Source organism: Lycorma delicatula, chromosome 1, assembly GCF_047948215.1.
Source record: "Lycorma delicatula isolate Av1 chromosome 1, ASM4794821v1, whole genome shotgun sequence".
Taxonomy (NCBI): domain Eukaryota; kingdom Metazoa; phylum Arthropoda; class Insecta; order Hemiptera; family Fulgoridae; genus Lycorma; species Lycorma delicatula.
This window is the reverse complement of record NC_134455.1, coordinates 378,886,548-378,911,119: the sequence shown is the minus strand read 5'-3', so window position 1 is coordinate 378,911,119 and position 24,572 is coordinate 378,886,548. Positions and strand designations below refer to the sequence as shown.

The 24,572-nt window shown below is 32.3% G+C and overlaps 1 protein-coding gene across 1 annotated transcript; it reads left to right on the top strand.

Annotated features, from left to right (window-relative positions):
- Positions 1-1,120: 1,120 nt before the first annotated feature.
- Positions 1,121-24,572, top strand: LOC142317968 (uncharacterized). Its single transcript, XM_075354499.1, has 4 exons — positions 1,121-1,265; positions 4,193-4,320; positions 17,982-18,110; positions 24,197-24,572. The coding sequence occupies exons 1-4, from the start codon at positions 1,121-1,123 to the stop codon at positions 24,398-24,400; spliced, it is 606 nt and encodes a 201-aa protein (XP_075210614.1). The 3' UTR covers positions 24,401-24,572.

Here is a 24,572-nt window from a genome sequence, read left to right as displayed (position 1 = left end):
TTTTGCTTCCTTTAGTTGTTTTATTTTACATTTAATTTGCTGAATTTATAAATATTTTACTTTTTTTGTCAAGATGTAGTTAAAAATGCAATACCTATGCAAAAATTTATTATTTTATAATAAATTGATAACCATGCTATTTTTGTTAAATAAACAGATTAATTTCACAAAGCCACAGACAGAGTTTCTGTTTTACAATGATTCTTGAGTATGATAACTATTATATCTTGAGATAATGATAACTATTCAGGCTTGCATTCTGTATGTTTGAAAAAAATGATTAAAACCTGATTAGGTTTGGAATCAAGGTGCGATATGAATCAAAACATAAACAAATAACAATAAAATAAATAATAAATACATTAAAAGTATTAAACCATAATGTATCAAAAACTGGACAAAAGATTATGAGACCTTGACAACAGAGACAAACATTCATAAAACAGTGATTGTGCTTTAAGAATGACCGTAACAATTACACTGGTCAACATGATTTTTGACTCATGATTATCAATATGTGTACTTAATGCAGTTTTTTATGCTGTTTTCAAATATTATTTGGAATTTCTCCATCACCCACAATTTTTTATTTTAATTTTTTTAAATATTTTAAAACGTGTTTTTCATCAATTTGTCCATTGTCAAGTAAAACCTCATACACAATTGTAAATATGAAGGATCCAATTGAGCTAACTCAAAGGGTAGCATTGCTGTTGTGCAGATTCAGATGTGTATAGGCATGTACAAACACGATCTAGTGTACCATACATTCATAAAAACGATGCCAGTTGTGAGGTAGTAGGGAACCAGTAAACATATCATTGTGAATGCTTTGTGTGTCTGAGTTATTGTGTATTGCATATTTACAATTTTATTTCTTTTAATTACTTGTTAATTACAAAATGCCTAGAGTCTGTTTAAATCATCCTATAAATTTTTGTTATGTATGTAGTGAAGTGATGCTAAAGTCCCAAAGGCAAAACCTTACTCCATTAGTAAAAAGTGTTATGAACTTCATTTTGGGTGTAGAGTCAGGGACCAAACAAGGGCTTGGGCTCCACATATCTGTTATTTTTCTTGTTCTAGGCTCCTCACTGCATGGAAAAATGGCACACGCCACATGCCATTTGCTGTCCTTATGAATTGGAGGGAACCTAAAGATCACTCTTTGGGTTCTTTTTCGGTTCCACACTGCAAAGAATTGCCCGTACCAAAGCTTCCAGAACATGTGACATTAGAGGAAGAGAGCTTAAAGTCTGATGGAAGTAAGAAAGAAAAAGAAACAGATTCTGGTGGTACAATTTTGAACAAAGCAGTTTATCTGAGCTTCATTTACTGGCTCGAGAAAACTGATCTTACTGATTTACTGATCTCATATGACATTTAAAGTTATCCAAAAAACAGTTTGAAATGCTTGCTTCCCAGCTAAAAGGATGGAATCTTTTTTTAAAGAATACAAAGGTATGTACGTATTGTAATCGTCATTGTGAATTTAAAGACTATTTTTCTGAAGAAAATGGCTTAGTGTTTTGTAATGACATTTCTTCTCTTATGGAGACACTTTGTAATGAACATAACCCAACAGAATAGCACTTGTTCATTGATTGCTCTAAAATTAGTTTAAAAGCTGTCCTTCTGCATAATGGCAATAAATTCCCATCTGTACCTGTAGCTCACTCTGCTAATATGAAAGAAACATATGGAAACTTTCAATTTATATTGGAAAAGCTTCAATATGCAGTGTATAAATGGAATATCTGTGGTGATTTGAAGGTAATTGCACTTATTCTTGGTCTACAGCTTGATTACACAAAGTAATGTTGTTTTCTGTGTGAATAGGATAGTAGGGACTGAAACAACCATTTCATTAGAAAAGAATGGTCTAAACGAACGCTAATCGCTCGTTCCTGAATAGAAAAATGAAAAATCTACTTCTGTTATATATCAAATAAGGATTAAAAAAGAATCTTGTCAAGGCCATGGAAAATACTTCTGGTTTCATGTATATAAAAGAGTTTCCTAAAATTAGTGATGGAAAAATTTATAGAAGGAATATTTGTGGGTCTACAAATACGATTACTAATGCATGATGAAAATTTGAGGAACTATTGAATCCACGGGAGAAAGCAATTTGGCAAGCATTCAAAAATGTTACTCAAGAGTTTTTTGGGAAATCGAAAGGTGGAAAATTACTGTGATATTGTCAATGATCTTATAAAAATTTGGGTTGTAGTATGTATCTAAAAATACACTTTCTGCACCACACTTAAAGTTCTTCCCAGAAAATCTTTGTACAGTGAGTGATGAGAACAGGGAACACTTTTATCAGGGATTTCAGCTATGGAAAAGAGGTACCAAGGCAAATGGAATCCTGATATGCTGACTGATTATTGTTGGATCATCATAGGGATGCTCCACAGGTGAAGTATGGCAGAAAATCATCATTTCTTACTTTGTAGGTGAGTCGCATGTCTGAATAGATAAAGTATTAAAATATTTGAAATTATAAATGCCTATTTCTCAGAAGCCTTGCTTGATGGGGAAAAACTGATCATATTTGAATTCAGGTGAAAAAATATCAGAATCACTTATTTTTCTTACCGAGACAAAAAAAAATTATTTTTTATTCCCCAGTGTTATCAGCAGTTGGACATAAGCCAAGATGTTAATTTCATTAAAATTTTAGAATAATTCTTTGTTACAGATATTATAATTACCTTACTGTGTTTGTTATTTAATTTGCACTTATTGTTATAATCTTCAAATCATACTTAAGAGCTGTATTCTCCCCTGTTTGGCTCATTTCTTAAAATTTGCTTATTACTTTGTCACTTCTTCACTTTTTGTGGAGGAAGTTTATATGCGAGTTTTTGGTACTTAATTATTATAATTGATTTTAATGTTTTTGACTATTAGGTAATGTAATGTGATGAAATTTATTCAAGATGCATTACTTTTTATAAATTTGAGGTTCTTGGATCTTTCTATGTTTTAAAGGCTGAAAATGTACTAACATAGACAGCTATGCACTAATTTAGATTTATTTGTAATTTTTATTTAGTCTTTAATTTTATTTTGTTAGATGGTTGTGCTTTAGTTTTTTTTCCATCTTATAATTTCTGTACGTTATATTCTTTATTTTCCAAGTTTATTTCATTACTAAATTTTACTTGAATAGTTAATATTCTCTTCTTTTATTATAATGGGTTAAATAAGTAATTTTTTGTAAATTTATAGTCTACTGTGGTTTACAATCTTCAAAGACGTGTTAGAAATCTAAGAGATTAATTACAGAGAAGAGATCTTCATTTAGATTTGCTAAGAAGAAAAGTTGCATTACATGAGGATTGCAGTCGTATGCGATCATTTTTAGAAGCTGAATGCGATGATGCAAACCTTAGGTAATTTTAGTTATTTATTGAGAATAACGAGTTATTTGGTTTCTGTTTTATAAAACAAGATAATATTCTAAACATAATAATCTTAACAAAATAACTTAAATTCTCTTATGCTGTCTTTATTTTATGATTGCAAGAGTTTTGCAGTTAAAAAAAAAGAAGAAAAATCCTTACAATAAGCCTAAATAAATAAATAAAGAATAGTATTTAAATTAAATAAACAATTAAATTGATCGCTACATAATTTTAAAAATATTGAAAAAATCTTCATCTGATTTTAATAGTGTAAACTTTCTTTTAAAAGATTCAAAAAGTTGTAGAAAATAACAGCCTGGGTAACCACCTTGGACTAGTGATTTGGACAATAGCATGTTTTTTCAATTCGTTGTTGGGGATGGCCAGCTGCAATGTCTAGGGATGTTGGTTACCCCTTGAACATTTATTGACAACTCCAGCACTTAAAAAATCAAATATTCCTATTACAGAGGCCTGGTAGTCAGAAATGTTTGCCCCATTATACCTCACATAGTTCTGCTTCCTGAGAAGGTAGCAGGTTCTGCTTGCTGGGAATTGAAAACCAGCATCAATTATTAAATTTCATGATTTAATAATCTATACTGCAGTCAGAGGTGATCTGTCTCGAATGTATTATAATGTTTGTAATGTAAGAAATGTTTGCCCCATTATACCTCACATAGTTCTGCTTCCTGAGAAGGTAGCAGGTTCTGCTTGCTGGGAATTGAAAACCAGCATGGTTTTTTTTAAATTTCATGATTTAATAATCTGTACTGCAGTCAGAGGTGATCTGTCTCGAATGTATTATATTCAGCCCTTAAGTCAGTGGAATAAGAATTATCAGAACCTACTGAATCAAGGGTATAGCATGCAGAAAGGATATAACAAAGGATCATCTTGTTTATCGGTATTGTAGCAAACATGTTAACACATTTTAATGATGTACTTGTTTTTAGGATTTTTTTTTTTTTTTTTTTTTTGTCTTCAGTCATTTGACTGGTTTGATGCAGCTCTCCAAGATTCCCTATCTAGTGCTAGTCGTTTCATTTCAGTATACCCTCTACATCCTACATCCCTAACAATTTGTTTTACATATTCCAAACGTGGCCTGCCTACACAATTTTTCCCTTCTACCTGTCCTTCCAAAATTAAAGCGACTATTCCAGGATGCCTTAGTATGTGGCCTATAAGTCTGTCTCTTCTTTTAACTATATTTTTCCAAATGCTTCTTTCTTCATCTATTTGCCGCAATACCTCCTCATTTGTCACTTTATCCACCCATCTGATTTTTAACATTCTCCTATAGCACCACATTTCAAAAGCTTCTAACCTTTTCTTCTCAGATACTCCGATTGTCCAAGTTTCACTTCCATATAAAGCGACACTCCAAACATACACTTTCAAAAATCTTTTCCTGACATTTAAATTAATTTTTGATGTAAACAACTTATATTTCTTACTGAAGGCTCGTTTAGCTTGTGCTATTCGGCATTTTATATCGCTCCTGCTTCGTCCATCTTTAGTAATTCTACTTCCCAAATAACAAAATTCTTCTACCTCCATAATCTTTTCTCCTCCTATTTTCACATTCAGTGGTCCATCTTTGTTATTTCTACTACATTTCATTACTTTTGTTTTGTTCTTGTTTATTTTCATGCGATAGTTCTTGCGTAGGACTTCCATCTATGCCGTTCATTGTTTCTTCTAAATCCTTTTTATTCTCGGCTAGAATTACTATATCATCAGCAAATCGTAGCATCTTTATCTTTTCACTTTGTACTGTTACTCCGAATCTAAATTGTTCTTTAACATCATTAACTGCTAGTTCCATGTAAAGATTAAAAAGTAACGGAGATAGAGAACATCCTTGTCGGACTCCCTTTCTTATTATGGCTTCTTTCTTATGTTCTTCAATTGCTACTGTTGCTGTTTGGTTCCTGTACATGTTAGCAATTGTTCTTCTATCTCTGTATTTGAACCCTAACTTTTTTAAAATGCTGAACATTTTATTCCAGTCTACGTTATCGAATGCCTTTTCTAGGTCTATAAACGCCACGTACGTTGGTTTGTTTTTCTTTAATCTTCCTTCTACTATTAATCTGAGGCCTAAAATTGCTTCCCTTGTCCCTATACTTTTCCTGAAACCAAATTGGTCTTCTCCTAACACTTCCTCCACTCTCCTCTCAATTCTTCTGTATAGAATTCTAGTTAAAATTTTTGATGCATGACTAGTTAAACTAATTGTTCTGTATTCTTCACATTTATCTGCCCCTGATTTCTTTGGTATCATTACTATAACACTTTTTTTGAAGTCTGACAGAAAATCCCCTTTTTCATAAATATTACACACCAGTTTGTATAATCTATCAATCGCCTCCTCCCCTGCACTGCGCAGTAATTCTACAGGTATTCCGTCTATTCCAGGAGCCTTTCTGCCATTTAAATCTTTTAATGCTCTCTTAAATTCAGATCTCAGTATTGTTTCTCCCAGTTCATCCTCCTCAACTTCCTCTTCTTCCTCTATAAAACCATTTTCTAATTCATTTCCTCCGTATAACTCTTCAATATATTCCACCCATCTATCGACTTTACCTTTCGTATTATATATAGGTGTACCATCTTTGTTTAACACATTATTAGATTTTAATTTATGTTCCCCAAAATTTTCCTTAACTTTCCTGTATGCTCCGTCTATTTTACCAATGTTCATTTCTCTTTCCACTTCTGAACACTTTTCTTTAATCCACTCTTCTTTCGCCAGTTTGCACTTCCTGTTTATAGCATTTCTTAATTGCCGATAGTTCCTTTTACTTTCTTCATCACTAGCATTCTTATATTTTCTACGTTCATCCATCAGCTGCAATATATCGTCTGAAACCCAAGGTTTTCTACCAGTTCTCTTTATTCCGCCTAAGTTTGCTTCTGCTGATTTAAGAATTTCCTTTTTAACATTCTCCCATTCTTCTTCTACATTTTCTACCTTATCTTTTTTACTCAGACCTCTTGCGATGTCCTCCTCAAAAATCTTCTTTACCTCCTCTTCCTCAAGCTTCTCTAAATTCCACCGATTCATCTGACACCTTTTCTTCAGGTTTTTAAACCCCAATCTACATTTCATTATCACCAAATTATGGTCGCTATCAATGTCTGCTCCAGGGTAAGTTTTGCAGTCCACGAGTTGATTTCTAAATCTTTGCTTAACCATGATATAATCTATCTGATACCTTGCAGTATCGCCTGGCTTTTTCCAAGTGTATATTCTTCTATTATGATTTTTAAATTGGGTGTTGGCAATTACTAAATTATACTTCGTGCAAAACTCTATAAGTCGGTCCCCTCTTTCATTCCTTTTGCCCAGCCCGTATTCACCCACTATATTTCCTTCCTTGCCTTTTCCAATGCTTGCATTCCAATCTCCAACTATTATTAAATTTTCATCTCCTTTTACGTGTTTAATTGCTTCATCAATCTCTTCGTATACACATTCTACCTCATCATCATCATGGGCGCTTGTAGGCATATAGACGTTAACAATCGTTGTCGGTTTAGGTTTTGAATTTATCCTTATTACAATGACTCTATCGCTATGCGTCTTGAAATACTCCACTCTCCTCCCTATTTTCTTGTTCATCACGAAACCTACTCCTGCCTGCCCATTATTTGACGCTGAGTTAATTACTCTAAAGTCACCCGACCAAAAGTCGCCTTCCTCTTCCCACCGAACCTCACTAATTCCTACTATATCCACGTTTACCCTATCCATTTCCCTTTTTAAATTCTCTAGCCTACCAACCTTTTTTAAGCTTCTAACATTCCACGCTCCGACTCGTAGAATGTTATTTTTTACTTTTCTGGTGACCCCTTCCTTAGTAGTCCCCACCCGGAGATCCGAACGGGGGACTATTTTACCTCCGGAATATTTTACCAAGGAAGGCGCCTCTATTATTGCTTTTGAAAATGCAGAGCCACATTTTCTTGGAAAAAAAAACAGCTGTAGTTTTCCATTGCTTTCAGCTGCGCAGTCCTCAGAGGACTGAGTGATGTTGATATGGCCGTTTAAGTCATTGTGACTTACGCCCCTAACAACTACTGAAAGAGCTGCTGCCCTCTTTCAGGAATCATTCCTTAGTCTGGCTCTCAACAGATACCTCTCCGATATGGTTGCACCTTCGGTCCAGCTACTCTGTATCCCTGAGCACTCAAGCCCCCTCACCAACGGCAAGGTCTCATGATTCATAGAGGAGGCTTTTTAGGATTAAATAACAAGAAATGACTTAACATTTTTTCCAGCCAACTTTTTATTACTGGTTTGATGATAGATTACTGAATTGTGACTCACTCTTCAGAAGGTTGCCAACTAACAGTTACAAAAGTTTCAGTTGCCTGGATTAAGCGTTTCCTTCACTAAAAATGTTTGTTTAATTATTGAATGACCCTCGTACATTTCACCAGACGTTGCCAGTTTATTGATTCCTTCCTTTCAAATAACAGGATTGTTCCAACTGTGCAAAATAGGTATTTGTTCCTGCAATCACCTCGTTTGAATAAAATCTCCTTCCTGGCAGCCATTTTTTCATGTTGGGGAACAAGTAGTAGTCTGAAGAAGCCAAATCTGGAGAATAGGGGGTGAATGGAATGAAGTTAAACCTTAACTATGAATTTTGTGACTAAAACTACAGAGGAATAAGCAGGTATTATTATACCTGCTTATAATTACGTGATGGAAAAGCACTTTATGTGGGTCAGTCGTAGATATTTTTCTTGTTGCTTGATTTTCAAATAGTCTAATAACATTGCATAGTATTTGCCTATAATCATTGAAGCTTTTTCTAAATATTTGATGAGGATAATCCCAAAAGACAGTCACCATGATTTTACTGGCTAAGGAGCGGCCTTTGTCTTCTTTAGTGCAGACTCCCTGCTGGCAATCCATTGTTTGGGTTGTTCCTTGGTCTTAGGCATATATGTATTTGCCTGTATGCCATATGGTGTATCCATGTTTTGTCTACTGTGATGAAATAACACTTAAAGTCTTGTGGATTTCACTGAAACATCTGCAAACTGCTGCTCATGAAATACCTCACACGATTATGTTTTGTAAACTGTAAGCGATCATGGCACCCGTGTGGCAGATAGCATTGTCAAGTGTTGATACAAAATATCGTGCACGTGTTCAGTCAAGTTGTCCACAGCCCTAGTGATTTCATGCACTATCACTCTTCTATCATCTAACACCATACCATGAATTTTATCAGTCATTGCTGGAATAGTGACCAAACAAAGAGACCAGAAAATTTGGCAACTGAAATATCTCAAAAGCATCCAGGGAAATTATATTCAGAGTTACTGAGTAATTTAATGATATATTGAGTTTTTTTTTTACATTTGCATCAATTTTACTTTTTAACATATGAGGTAATTTACAATTTTTTTCTCATCAAAAAACAAATCACCACTTACAATACTTTTAAAAAGATATATTCATTATGAATACTTCATGGTTGTAAAATTAACACATAATTTATAAAATTGTGATTCATTCATTAAAGGGTAAGTAGTTTTGATTTCTTTTCAGTATTGTAAAACAGGCTTTTATAACATATAATAATAGAGTAATAACAATTTAGATATATTATTTACATAAAATGATTTTAGTTTATTACACTGCGTATTATTTTACATCAAAAATAATTTTTTTAAGTGAAGCTTCTTAATGCAGATTTGGGATGGGGAGTGAACTGAGAAAAAAACAAGCGTATTTGTTAAATATTTCTAAAAATATATTAAGTCATAAAAAGATAGTTATATCTATATCATTTTTTTATAAAGCTTTGTTATTATTGACTTTGCAGGAATGTTACTGTGTCAGAATATTGTAACAATAAAAATGAGTTCTGTTAGTTTTCCATTATAATCAGTGTATCATGAAGAACATGTTGATGCGAAATAAAGTAGTATTTTCAGTCAGAAATACTGTTATGGCAAATTACTATAATGAATGAATCAATCCATATGAAGTCATTCAACCAAAATATTTTTGGTTGCTTCATCATTTTTTATTTTATTTTTTTATAAGTTATTCGACGAATTCGTCAAATTTTAATGCAGCTGAAATTTAATTTCAACTGCATTACACTCCTCAGCCTGGACCTTGGAAAAAAAATAACCCTCGTAGTTCAAAAATATTTATGAATTTAGGCAGTCATAGTTCAAGATCACACAATAATAACAATACTATATATCAATTTAATACTAGTTATAATCTTTTTGAAATATGAAAATCTTTTAACAGATATATTTGTATTCCTTTGAAAATTTCTAAAACGAGGGGCAACAACAAAGACCAAAATCACATTCGCTGCAATAATATTGTGATTCCTTTCTTATGTTGGTGTAGGTTTTTCAACACATTTTGTTGGTGTAGGTTTTTCCTGTGTCTGAAAGATATGACATGAATTTTTTTACAGAGTATGAGAGGATCATCTACAGAGGGCTTACCTGTGTTAGGAATAACTTTATGGTGAATTTGTACAATTTGCTCAGTAAGGGCTTCTGTGAATTGAAAAGAAGTGTACTTGCCCCTACTTTTCTTATGTAAAACATTTAATATAGTTTTAAAAGGTGACAGAGCTGCTTTTATATCAGACTTTTACTCTTTTTCTTATGAGTAAGTATTCACTCAGCATTTGATCCACCCGATCAACTCTACCCATAAAATTATTATAATCATTGACACAACATCTAGATGGACTGTCTTCTTTCTTTCTGTACTACTTCTACGCAATCTAATTGTTTGGTTTTCATACACAAGAAGTCTTGCTTATCTTGTTTCTTCAACAACACCATTTTTCCCTCCTTATCACAGAGTGAATGAATTTCGTTTTTATTTAATTTTTTTGCACTATATCTTTTGGAATACCGTGCCTTTATTTTCTGATAGTACCAACCAAGTCATTATTTTGCTTACTGAAAGTCAGAACAAGTTAAGGGTGGCAGTAATAATTGTCAGTGTAAATATAGTGATGTTTATCTAACAGGTTACTACATTTTAAAGGTCATAATAATATTAGTGGTATAGCCATGATTTGGGTTTTTTTTTACAATTTTTGTCTGCACCTACATAAACTATCAGATTGTAAATAACCTATTTCTGATTCTGAAATGACAAAAGTCTTAATGACAAAGTATGCCCTTTTTTATTCTAATAAATTGAATGAAGCATAGTCTAACTTTTTGCAGCAGTAAAATTTCATCAACCGCTAAATTTTTCAGGTGTATATTCTTTTCTGAATCTGTTAAAAAAAATTTATTTTTTGGATGGGTTAGTATTTTTATCATCGGTAAAATGGAGGAAATGCAACATTATTTTAACTGTTTGAGACAAAAGTTTTCCCAATCCAGTTTTGTATAATAACTTTCAATTTTTGGCTTCCAAATAATTCCTGATGGCATATATACAGCTAGAAATAAAAGCATCTCATCATTATCAGTTCTGCTTCCACAGGTGAAACCTCAAACTGGTTTACTATTTTTTTTTTTTAAACTTGGCATAAAGATTAGTCTACTTCATTAGAATATCAACTAATTCATCAGTAAAAAATAACCTGAATAAAGAATATACATTTTTAGTGTCATCAATTAGGAAGTTTATTCCTGGAGTACGAAACAAAACTTGCACTGATGCATGAGTAGTTTATAACTGATAACAGTAGATTAGAGTAGTAACACACAATCAATGATGTTGCTAACAGAAGCATTGTTAAAGGTGACACTCAAATAACTGCAGTTTCAGCTTTCTCAGTTTGGTTTTTAAATTGCGCTCCCCCTGTGTTTGTTAATGTATACATTTTAATATATTTAAATATTATTGGATATTCCTCCTTTTTCTTTTCAACAAATAGAGTTATTCCCATTAATCTGTCTCATATTTTGAATACAGAAATAGATAAGAAGTATCGTACTACAAATATAAACATGTTTTACACCAAATTAGGTGTCATTAGGGTTCAAATACAGAGATAGAAGAACAATTGCTAACATGTACAGGAACCAAACAGCAACAATAACAATTGAAGAACATAAGAAAGAAGCCCTAATAAGAAAGGGAGTCCGACAAGGATGTTCCCTATCTCCGTTACTTTTTAATCTTTACATGGAACTAGCAGTTAATGATGTTAAAGAACAATTTAGATTCGGAGTAACAGTACAAGGTGAAAAGATAAAGATGCTACGATTTGCTGATGATATAGTAATTCTAGCCGAGAGTAAAAAGGATTTAGAAGAAACAATGAACGGCATAGATGAAGTCCTACGCAAGAACTATCGCATGAAAATAAACAAGAACAAAACAAAAGTAATGAAATGTAGTAGAAATAACAAAGATGGACCACTGAATGTGAAAATAGGAGGAGAAAAGATTATGGAGGTAGAAGAATTTTGTTATTTGGGAAGTAAAATTACTAAAGATGGACGAAGCAGGAGCGATATAAAATGCCGAATAGCACAAGCTAAACGAGCCTTCAGTAAGAAATATAATTTGTTTACATCAAAAATTAATTTAAATGTCAGGAAAAGATTTTTGAAAGTGTATGTTTGGAGTGTCGCTTTATATGGAAGTGAAACTTGGACAATCGGAGTATCTGAGAAGAAAAGATTAGAAGCTTTTGAAATGTGGTGCTATAGGAGAATGTTAAAAATCAGATGGGTGGATAAAGTGACAAATGAAGAGGTATTGCGGCAAATCGATGAAGAAAGAAGCATTTGGAAAAATATAGTTAAAAGAAGAGACAGACTTATAGGCCACATACTAAGGCATCCTGGAATAGTCGCTTTAATATTGGAAGGACAGGTAGAAGGGAAAAATTGTGTAGGCAGGCCACGTTTGGAGTATGTAAAACAAATTGTTGGGGATGTAGGATGTAGAGGGTATACTGAAATGAAACGACTAGCACTAGATAGGGAATCTTGGAGAGCTGCATCAAACCAGTCAAATGACTGAAGACAAAAAAAAAAAAAAAAATTACACCAAATTAATGTACAATTTCAAAAAAAATGATAGTGTAGAGGGTTTTATATTTGTACAGTGTAACATTATAAAAAGTGTACATTCAAAAATAGTTATTTATAGGTTTTTTTAATTTCTGTAACAACATGACCTTGTAATTTGGTTGCCCAATGGGATTAAGCGCATGTAAGGTCTCTTATAAGACATAGGAAGTGTCAACAAGTACTGCTTTGTCAAGGTGAAGCTTAATTCTAAGAATATGTATTAAACTAATTTCAAGTCCATGCCAAAAGATTTTTAATTCGAAAGTTGTTTAAAAATATTTACAGATTGCTGCAGAAATAAGAGTAAATGTTCTCACAGATAACCCAACAGCATAAAATTATTTTAATTTGTTTTTAATATATAAGTTTTTTTTAACTTGTATGTATTGATTCAGAACTTTCGCTGCTTTTGTAAAATTAAATGCTGATTTTCTTATCATTAAAGTATTAAAATCCACTATCTTCATTTTTCACATACCATCTGGTAGGTCCGTCGACTTGACTATCCGGCCTGGAGGACCATGAAATGTGTGGTAGATTTTAGAGCGAGGTTGGACTATATATTCATAGGTGAAGAATGAAGGCAACGCCTTGCTGCTTGTTTAATAATGGGTTAATGAATTGTCATCTTGACAGTTAAGGAAATCATAACAGGAAAATTGAATTTGATACAAATATAATTAAATTAAATAACATATAACTTATACTAATAAACTAAACGTTCATCCGAATATGTCCATCTGGACTGAAAGTGCATACGACCGCTCTGGATCAGATTCTGACATAGAAACGTTTTATTCTTTCTTTTTCCTGTTTTACCTCCAGTAATTACCTTTCAGATAATACTTCAGAGGATGATATGTATGAGTGTAGTCTTGTACAGTCTCAGTTCGACCATTCCTGAGATGTGTGGTTAACTTAACCCAACCACCAAAGAACACCGACATCCACGACCCAGTATTCAAATCCGTGTAAAAATATCTGACTTTACTAGGACTTGAATGCTGGAACTCTCGACTTCCAAATCAGCCGATTTGGGAAGACGCGTTCACCACTACACCAACTCGGTGGGTTCTGACGTAGAAAGTTAGTAGACTTAACTTTTCGGCTAGCACTAGCACCCACTAGATCGCAGCACCAGACGGCTCGAAACACCAATTCATAAACTATCTACAATGTCTATTACACTTGTAATGACACAAAATAAAAATGTTGCTTGTTTTGCGAGTATAATTATTACTTTACTTCTGTTCTCAGAATTGAGTATTTTCTGCATCTATGGAAAATAGTCAAAACCAATCAAACCAGGTAAACCGTTAATAATATAACATCATATCGGCCGATTGCATGCTATCTGTACTTTCAAAAGGTTTCAAGAAATTTTTATTTGGAAGATTAAAACCTTTTTACAACAAAAACTAATATTTGACTACTAATCAGTCTTTAAAACAGATTAGTACCTTTAAACAGATTCATAGAGTTTTTGCAAAGCTCAGACAGCTTTAGACTAAAAAGGTCTACTAATAGTTTTTTTTTTTATATCTGCCAAACCTTTACTTAAAGTGTGATATACTAGCCTTTTTAAAATTAATCACCATTAACATTTTCAGTTGTTTTTTAAGTAAAATATATTTTACGGTTAAATTCCAGACTGAAGTGTCCCCATTAATTTTCCAGAACTGCAGGCATTTTTCACGGAAGTCTAATCTACATAAACTTCCAATATGCCTGTTTCTCGTAACACAATAGCTGATTTTAATAATATACTATGCTTGTAGTGTGTAAAAGTAATTCACAGGACACTACCTTCAAGAAAAGTTAACATTGAAGCATGGCAGAAGTTGAGGCAAATCAAGTCTAAAGAAAATATACCATTACCTGTTAACACGAATAATAAATTATATCACGCTCGCTAGATTTGTGATATGGTCAGAGAGAGCCCGATGCTATTATCTGTGGCGGGTGGTGTCTCTATGAGATTTACTCTCAATAATGTAAAAAAAAACACCACTAATTACTTATAAAATATTTGAATTATGTTTTTATAAAAAATATATAATTTAGGTATATATTTTTATATTTTAATATGTAATTAATGGAAAACGCATCTCTTTGATGATAAAGAGATGTTTCACGGTAAACTCACTAAAATAAATGAAATTCAGTTACAAAAAACTATTGTGACGCTGAACAAAGGCATTATATACATTATAGTGCGAGGTGTTCATATATGCATTATAGTATATTATAATGTTTAATTTTTATGCCTACATAATATCTTAAACCATCGATTCTATGAAAAATCCTCTGAAATTAAATACCACCTTGTACATAAATATTAATATTCGATGCTCTGGAAGGTTTCTTTATATGCCCGTGGTTAATTACATGGTATTTATCTTTATTATCTGTTGCTAATGCATGAAGGATCAATTTCTCTTCTGTTTATTTTTCTTAAGGAATCAACTCATCTAGTTATTTGGGTTTTAAGTAAGGTCTTTGCTTGGTATGTAAGAAAAGTTATGAATTAGATTCTTGTAATGTTTCCGATCTTGACTTAACATCCCTGCAGACAACTTTTTACTTATCCAGAAAATAAACTTTAAAATCTATATTTCTTCAGAAAATAAACTTTACAAAATTAAGTTTAAACTTTGTAATTACAAATGAACGTTGTAAAATAAACTTTTCAGAAACAACTACAAAGGGCCCTTTTCTTTTACTTTCATTGATGCTGTTCTGTTTAATGTATATGTTTCACTTTTACTAAATGACATTTCTGATTTTTTTCCCATAACGCAGCTTTCACAGAATTATTGTCACACTCAATTCTACTACAGTCTTTCAGAAATAATTATACATATCATATTTTGATGCCCCAATCTTTCATCCTATTCTTGCAACAAACCAGTATTTTTCGAGTAGCTCACTGGACTGATCTAGTGATTAACTCGTCACCGAAAATCAGCTGATTTTGAAGTTGAGAGTTCCAAGATTCAAATCCTAGTAAAGGTAGTTACTTTTAAACGGATTTGAATACTAGATTGTGGATACTGGTGTCCTTTGGTGATTGGGTTTCAATTAACCACCTGAGACTGTACAAGACTAACTTCATTTGCATTCATACATGTTATCCTCTGAAGTAATACATTATGGTGGTTTTGGAGACTAAACAGAAAAAGAGAGAGCCTTTTTTCAGTCGACACAAGCATACTCAGTATTAGGGAAATTACCTTGACAGCTAAGCTCTTTTATTGTTTTGCCTAAGTCATTGTCATTTGAACTTCATCATACTTGGCAGTATGAGTGTCAGATTTGTTTTAATTTAATCATGATTAAATTAAAACTTATTTTTTTTGATTTGATTTAACCAAAACTAATTGTGCTAATAGATGTTATCCCAGTTAGCATAGATTCGCTAAGCTGAACTGTGCATTGAACAGAGTGGCATCCATTGCCATTGTGCAGCTGCTTTGAAGAAATGTTTGCAGAGTTGTCAAGTAACCATTTTGATTTTAATAACTTTTAGAAAAAAACAAAAAGTTTGTGATTTTTATTTTTTTAAATCTAGTTTTTTATTCGTTTTTTCTTTTATTGTTAATTTATCTATTTGTTTTCATACACATTATGTTGTTCAAACATTATTGAAAATTATTCTGTAAATATATGTATTCTGTTTAATGAATGTATTTTGGTCTCTGTGGCATGAGTGGTAGCGTTTTGGCCTTTCATCTGGAGGTCCTGGATTCAAATCCCAGTCAGGCATGGCATTTTCACACACTACTAAAACTTTCATTCATCTCATCCTCAGAAATTACCAAAATTATTTTATTCCAAGCCACAAAGAAACTATATTTTCCAAGAAGTATTTTCTTGTTTTGACCCATTTTCCTTGATTTAAGTGAGATAGGGGACCACTTTTATTCAGTTTCTTAGATCAAAAATCATTACAATTAAAATCATTAGGAAGCATCAAGTTTATCCCTCGATTTTTACCCGAAGAATTTTAGTATGGTTTAGTTGGACAGCAGGGCTAAATTTTTTGCAAGCTGAAACTCGTTAGCTAACCGTTTTCTGATCTATGTTTACATAATTTTTTTCTTATTTTTGGCTGTAGAATCATGTCGTGAGAGATTGACATGCAATTTTAAATCACCTGTGAGGTTCATCAGCTTAATGGTTCTAGTTTTTACTAGATTTCATTTCGTGCTTCAAACACTTAACACCTGCAGACTTCCAGGGATGCATGGAATCGTGGGAAAATGCTGGGATCACTACATCAATGCCCCAGGGGATTACTTTGAAGGAGACAGTGGCAATTATAAGGTAAGCTAAATAGCTTACCTTATTTTTATAGTAAAATTCCCTGAACTTTTGGGTAGCACCTCATATATGGCCTATAAGTCTGTCTCTTCTTTTAAATATATTTACCAAATGCTTCTTCATTGATTTGTAGCAACACCTCTACATTTGTCACTTTATCCACCCGTCTGATTTTTAACATTCTCCTATAGCACCGCATTTCAAAAGATTCTAATCTTTTCTTCTCAGATACTCCGATCCTTCAAGTTTCACTTCCATATAAAGCGACGCTCCAAACATATACTTTCAAAAATCTTTTCCTGACATGCAAATTAATTTTTGATGTAAACAAATTATATTTCTGACTGAAGGCTTGTTTCGCCCGTGCTATTCGTCATTTTATATCGCTCCTACTTCGTCCATCTTTAGTAATTCTACTTCCCAAATAATAAAATTCTTCTTCCTCCATTATCTTTTCTCCTCCTATTTTCACATTCAGTGGTCCATCTCTACTACATTTCATTACTTTCGTTTTGTTCTTGTTTATTTTCATGTGGTAGTTCTTGCGTTGGACTTCATCCATGCCGTTCATTGTTCCTTCTAAATTCTTTTTACTCTCCGCTAGAATTACTATATCATCAGCAAATCATAGCATCTTTATCTTTTCACTTTGTACTGTTACTCTGAATCTAAATTGTTCTTTAACATCATTTTCTGCATTCTCATATTGATTACTTCCCTAAAAATGTTGGTGCTGTAAATGAAGAACAGGGTGAAAGATTTCACAAATATATAAATGAAATGGAATGCAGATAACAGGAAAGGCAGAATGTGAACCTGATTGCAGAGTACTGTTAGTGCATCCATATAGATGAACCGCAAACTGACTACAACAGAAAATGTAGCCTGAAGCTTTGAAAGGAAAAGATAAAGCCATTACAAGTCTTCGTAGAGATTATTTTACCTCTTTGTAAGTAAATTGTCCTTTTACTTTTTTATAAAAATGTTTCTCATGAGGAATTCATACACAATAAGACTTTTCTCCATTCTATTTTTTTAGTGTGTAAAAAATTCTTAAGTGATAGAAAAAACGGTGGCCATATTTGAAATCAACGCACAAAATAACATAATAATCAGTTATCAGATTACAAACAACTTTAAGATTCCTTTGACCTGTTTTGTACAAATAAATCATTAAATATTTACTTTTTATTACAGCAAGGAGATTTACTACAACTGAAGGAGGAACCGCTTGATATTGTTGATGGTTATATTGAAAAAGATCCTTTAGCAATTGAAGAGACTAAATTAATTAAATCAGAAAATTTAAAAATTGAAAATGAAGAGGTAAGGGTGTTCGATTTTACATACGTGACACACCAATTATCCAGATGGGCCTTTGCCAGTCTAAATCTAGATAATTGAAAAGGGTAATCTAAAAAGTATTTATCATATATAGTGCACATATCATTCTTAATGTTTAATGGTTAACATACTAATTACAACAAAAAATATATATATATATATATTCCATTAAGATTATAAAGAAATTGAAATATTTGTACAATGTAAGAAAAAAGATATGCAATAATATGATTAATATAGTGTGTAGGAAAGGCCAAAATATATGCTTTTCCTAAATGAATTGCAAAAGTCAATTAAAGACTCCAGTAAAATAAAGATTGATAAAAAAAATTCGTGTGAAAGCATACATTTATTTGAATAGTGTTAAGATTTCTCAAATAATGTATTAGGTTTTTTAAAACAGCTTATTCTGCATTTAAGCGTGCAGTTAGTTGAACATCTGGAAAATTGGCATCCCAATGTATTATCTTTTCATTATTATTACCTATTATCAAAAATCTTAACTACAATTCTTTACAGAAGAATTGAGAGGAGAGTGGAAGAAGTGTTAGAAGACCAATTTGGTTTCAGGAAAAGTATAGGACAAGGGAAGCAATTTTAGGCCTCAGATTAATAGTAGAAGGATATTAAAGAAACACAAACCAACATACTTGTCGTTTATAGACCCAGAAAAGGCATTCGATAACGTAGACTGGAATAAAATGTTCAGCATTTTAAAAAAATTAGGGTTAAAATACAGAGATAGAAGAACAATTGCTAACATTTACAGGAACAGTAATAATTGAAGAACATAAGAAAGAAACCGTAATAAGAAAGGGAGTCCGACAAGGATGTTCCCTATCTCCGTTACTTTTTAATCTTTACATGGAACTAGCAGTTAATGATGTTAAAGAACAATTTAGATTCGGAGTAACAGTACAAGGTGAAAAAATAAAGATGCTACTATTTGCTGATGATATAGTAATTCTAGCCGAGAGTAAAGAGGATTTAGAAGAAACAATGAACGGCATAGATGAGGTCCTACGCAAGAACTATCGCGTGAAAATAAACAAGAACAAAACAAAAGTAATGAAATGTAGTAGAAATAACAAAGATGGACCGCTGAATGAAAAAATAGGAGGAGAAAAGATTATGAAGGTAGAAGAATTTTGTTATTTGGGAAGTAGAATTACTAAAGATGGACGAAGCAGGAGCGATATAAAATGCCGAATAGCACAAGCTAAACGAGCCTTCAGTAAGAAATATAATTTGTTTACATCAAAAATTAATTTAAATGTCAGGAAAAGATTTTTGTATGTGTATGTTTGGAGTGTCGCTTTATATGGAAGTGAAACTTCCACGATCAGAGTATCTGAGAAGAAAAGATTAGAAGCTTTTGAAATGCGGTGCTATAGAAGAATGTTAAAAATCAGATGGGTGGATAAAGTGACAAATGAAGAGGTATTGCGGCAAATAGAGGAAGAAAGAAGCGTTTGGAAAAATATAGTTAAAAGAAGAGACAGACTTATAGGCTACTTACTAAGGCATCCTGGAATAGTCGCTTTAATATTGGAAGGACAGGTAGAAGGAAAAAATTGTGTAGGCAGGCCACGTTTGGAATATGTAAAACAAATTGTTAGGGATGTAGGATGTAGAGGGTATACTAAAATGAAACGACTAGCACTAGATAGGGAATCTTGGAGAGCTGCATCAAACCAGTCAAATGACAGAAGACAAAAAAAAAAAATTATTACCTCATGTGTAAATTTTGGATTATATACAGTTCATTTATTAACTTGTCGCAAATCTGTTGTTTAACAGCTGACTTTTTAAAATCGAAAGGTTTTCATGTTCAAATCCTAGTAAACGTTAGTTGCTTTATACAGATTTAAAAACTAAAGTGTGGATACCTTCCTCGTCAGGAACCGTCGGCCTGAGTCTGACAAGACTACACTTTGTTTACATGTCACACATATTATCATCATCTCATTGGGTCATGGTGAACCAAGATAACATGTTGGTGAATGAAGGATGTCAATATACATTTATTATTTATTTATTGTATTTTTGAATACTTTTCTCACAATAAAAAAACATATATTATACAAATTACCACTTTAGCTTAAAAATTGCTTTAAATTAATTTTTATGAAAACAGTTGATAAATATTTATGAATTTAGGCAATCATAGTTCAAGATCACACAATAACAACATACATTCACATTTGCCAATTCACAGAGCTATTGCTATATTTCAGTTTAAAACTAGTTATAAATAAATAATTACTTTTTAAAAATAAAATTTAATGTTTTTGAAATATGAAAATATTTTACGAAATATATTTGTATTCCTTTGAAAATTTCTAAAAGAAGGGGCAGCTTAAAGACCAACATGACATTCACAGCAATAATATTATGATTCCTTTCTTATCTTATTTGCATAATGAACAACACATCTTGTTGGTGTAGGTTTTTTCTGTATCAGAAATATATGACAAATGTTGTTTATAGGGTATGAGAGTATCATCTCTTATAGAGGGCCTACCTGTTTTAAAAATTACTTTATGATGAATTTGCTCAATAAGGGCTTTGTGTATTGAATAAAAGTGTACTTGCCACCACTTTTCGTATGTAAATCATGAATATTTAATATAGTTATATTTAAAAGGTGGAAGAAATGTTTTTTTACTTTTAAGACCATAATGGATCACTTTAGTCCTTTTTTTTTTTTTTTTTTTGGCAAGTTCTTTCTTTTCTTGCTGATTTGTTGTTTTTCAGCTTTTCTTTTTTACCAGTAATCTCTAAGGGTTTCAGATCTTCTTGCCCTTTCTTGTTCAGAGTACACCCGGCCTATTGTTTTCTTGGGTTTTGATAGGAATCTTGTTTCTTTATTTTTTAATTACTCATAGTTTCTGGTTTTCGTTTTTAGGTTTTCACGGGTTATGTCTAATTCCTCCATGTCTTTCTGTACTTTGTATAACCGGTTCGGTCTCCTTTTCTTGTTCCAGAAAAGTTTGATTATCCGTCTGATAAGTCTGGTCTCTTCCATTCTGAAAATATGTCCTAGAAAGGAAATTCTCTTCTTTCTAAATTTATTAGTTATCGGGATGATAGTTTTGTAAATCTCTTTGTTTGGAATAATTCTCCAAATCCTGTCTTTTTTAATGTTTTTCCCGATGCTTCGTCGTAGAATCTGTCTTTCAATCTTTTCCAGTTTGTCGGTAAACCTTGTCTGGTACGGTCCAAATATGGTTTCGCATCCGTAAAGTATTTCTGGTCGGATAACTGAGTTATAATGTCTTATTTTTGTGTTTATGGACATGCATTTTTTGTTATAGATGTTTTGTGTTTTATTGTGGCTTTGATGAGTTTATTTATTCTTTCATTCCAGTTTGGATTTTCTTGGAGTTTGTGCGTGATGTTTTCCCTCAAATATTTGAAGTTTTCTACTAGTTCTATGTCATTATTGTTTATTTTTACTTTGCTTATGCTTAGTGGGTCTCTCACCATAATTTTGGTTTTTTCGTATGAAATTTTTAGACCGATTTTTCCTGCAATCTCTTCCAGTGTTGATAGTTGGTATCTGGCCTCTTCTATATTTTGGGATAGTAGGGCTAAATCATCCGCAAAGCCTAGGCGATTTACTGAAATACCTTTTCCAATTTTAACGTTGTCTTTATTTATTTTTTTCCAATCCCGTATTATAAATTCAAGGGCACAGTTGAATAAAAGCGGTGACAGTCCATCTCCTTGTCTCAGTCCTGTTGTGTTGTCGAATGGATCAGATATTTCTCCCCTGAATTTAACCTTGGATTTGGTATCCGTTAGTGTTAGTCCGATGATTTTGACTAGTTTTGGGTGAAGCCCTAAATATCTCAGGATTTTTAGCAGGGATTCTCGATGTACACAATCATATGCTTTCTTGAAATCAATAAAAGTCACTACCTGTTGTTTATTCCTTAGTTTATGATACCCTATAATTAATTTTAAATTTAGAATTTGTTCTGGGCAGCCTCACCATGGTCTAAATCCCCCTTGGTCTACCCCTAGTTCTTGTTCCAGTTGGTCTTTGATTCTGTTGTAAATTATTCTTGATAGAATTTTGTAAGTGCAATCTAGTAAGGAAATTCCCCTATAGTTGTCAGGGTTGGTTTTATCACCTTTTTTATATAAAGGGTGGATTATTGCGGTTTTCCATTCTTCCGGAAATTCCTCTTTGTGCCATATTTTTACCATTTCTTTGTGAAGATTTCTGTGTATTTTTTCTGACGCATTCTTCCATAATTCTGCAGTCAGGAAATTTTCTCCACTTGCTTTGTTGTTTTTCATTTGCTTCAGAGCTATCTTTACTTCTGCTAATGTCGGTGGAAGGATGTTTTCTCTTGGTGTTTTAATCTGGGTATTTGTGTTTATTTCCAGAAGTTATTTTGGTTCTTCACAATTCAGAAGTTTTCTAAAGCTTTCTCTCATGATGTTCGCATTTTCTTTATCAGTGTGTGCCAGATTTCCTTCTGAATTTCTTAACATTAGTGTTGGGGCATTAAATGTAGTGTTCTTCAGTTTAAAGTTTTTGTAATATTGTCTTGTATTATTTTTATGGAAGTCTTCCTCAATCTGCTTTTATATCACACTTATATTCTTTTTTTTGTGAATAAGCATCTGCTCAGTATTTGATCCACCTGATCACCTCTACCCATAAAATTATTATTATCATTGACAACATCTGGAAGGATTGTCTTCTTTTCTTTCTGTACTTCTTCTAATTGTATATTATTTATATACAAGATGTCACTTCATAATTTTCCCCTCGTTATCGCACACTACATGAATTTCATTTTTATTTAATTTCTTTTGCAGTATTTATCTTTTGGAATATTACGCCTTTATTTTCTGACAGTACCCACTGAGTCAGTATTTTGCTCACTGAAAGTCAGAGCAAGTTCACGATGGCAAAAATAATTGTTGTTGTAAATATAGTGATGTTTGTGTACAGGTTACTAGATTTTAAAAGTTGTGATAATATTAGTGGTGTAACCATGAATTGGGTTTTTTTGTAATTTGTGCCTGCACCTACATAAATGATCAAGTTATAATAACTTGCTTCTGATGCTGAAATAACATAAGTCTTAATGCCAAAGTGTGTCCCGTTTTATTCTAATAAATTGAATGAAACGTAGCCTAGCTTGTTACAGCGGTAAACTTTCATCGACCACTAAATTATTTCTGGTGTGTATGAATCTTTTATGAGGTTTTATTTTTTGGAGATGGGTTATTATTTTTATCATCAGTAAAACAGAGGAAACGCTACAGAATTTTAATTTTTATGACATAAAATTTTCCCAAATCCTGGAGTAATAAAAAGAGGCTGGTTTGTATAATAACTTTTGATTTGTGGCTTCCAAATAATTCCTGATAGCATATATACAATTAGAAACAACAAAACCATCTCATTATTATTATCAATTATCAGTCCTGCTTTCACAGGTTTACTAGTTTATTTCATTAGAATATCAACTAATTTATCAGTAAAAAATAACCTGAATAAAGAATATATATTGTTAGTGTCATCAATTGAGAAGTTTATTCCTGAAGTAGGAACAAAACAAATTGCACTGTTGCATGATTAATTTGCAACTGACCCCAGTAGATTTGAGTAGTAACACACAACCAGTAACGCTAATAGAAGCGTTGTTAAAGGTAACACTTTAAATAATTGCAGTTCTAGCTTTCTGTTTGGTTTTTAAGTTGTTCACCCTGTGTATGTGAATATATATATTAATATATTTAAATATTAGTGGATTTTCCTCCTCGTCTGATCCACATCCAAAAAACCATTGTTCATTAACATGGTAACATCTCGATAAAAGTGTGGTGGAATACCATCTTGTTGGAAACTGAATCCTGCACAAATCTGAGGAACAGTAAATTTCTCAAGCATGTCTAGGTACATGTGCCCTATAACAGTGGGCTCCATGAAAAAAAAAACAGATGAATGATGCAATTTTTGTTTCGCCATAACCAGACATTGAATTTTGATGTGTGTGTTTCATTTTTAATTGTAATTTTTTTTTTTTTTTTTAATTTTACAGGTTACTATCGATGAAGGGACTATAGAGGATAGTACAAAGAATTTTATTACTTGTAAGAGATGCATAAATAATTCTGTACATGAGGGAATTATAAAAGAAAAATCCAATGAATGTACGTCTGTATATGGTGATGTTACAACTGAAAAAGATGTAGTTGAGAATATAAGTAGTAAAAACAAGTTACCTATCCAGAAAGGAAAATAATTGGTTTGTGAATATTGCAATGAAAGTTTCAAATGTAAATGTTATTTAAAGAGTCGCATTAACTTTCAGGCTAAAGAGAAAAAAAATAATACTAACTTTTGTCAGAAGTCTTTTAATTAAAGTTCTACTTTAAAATCGCATCTAAATATTCATACAAAAGAGAAAAGTTATG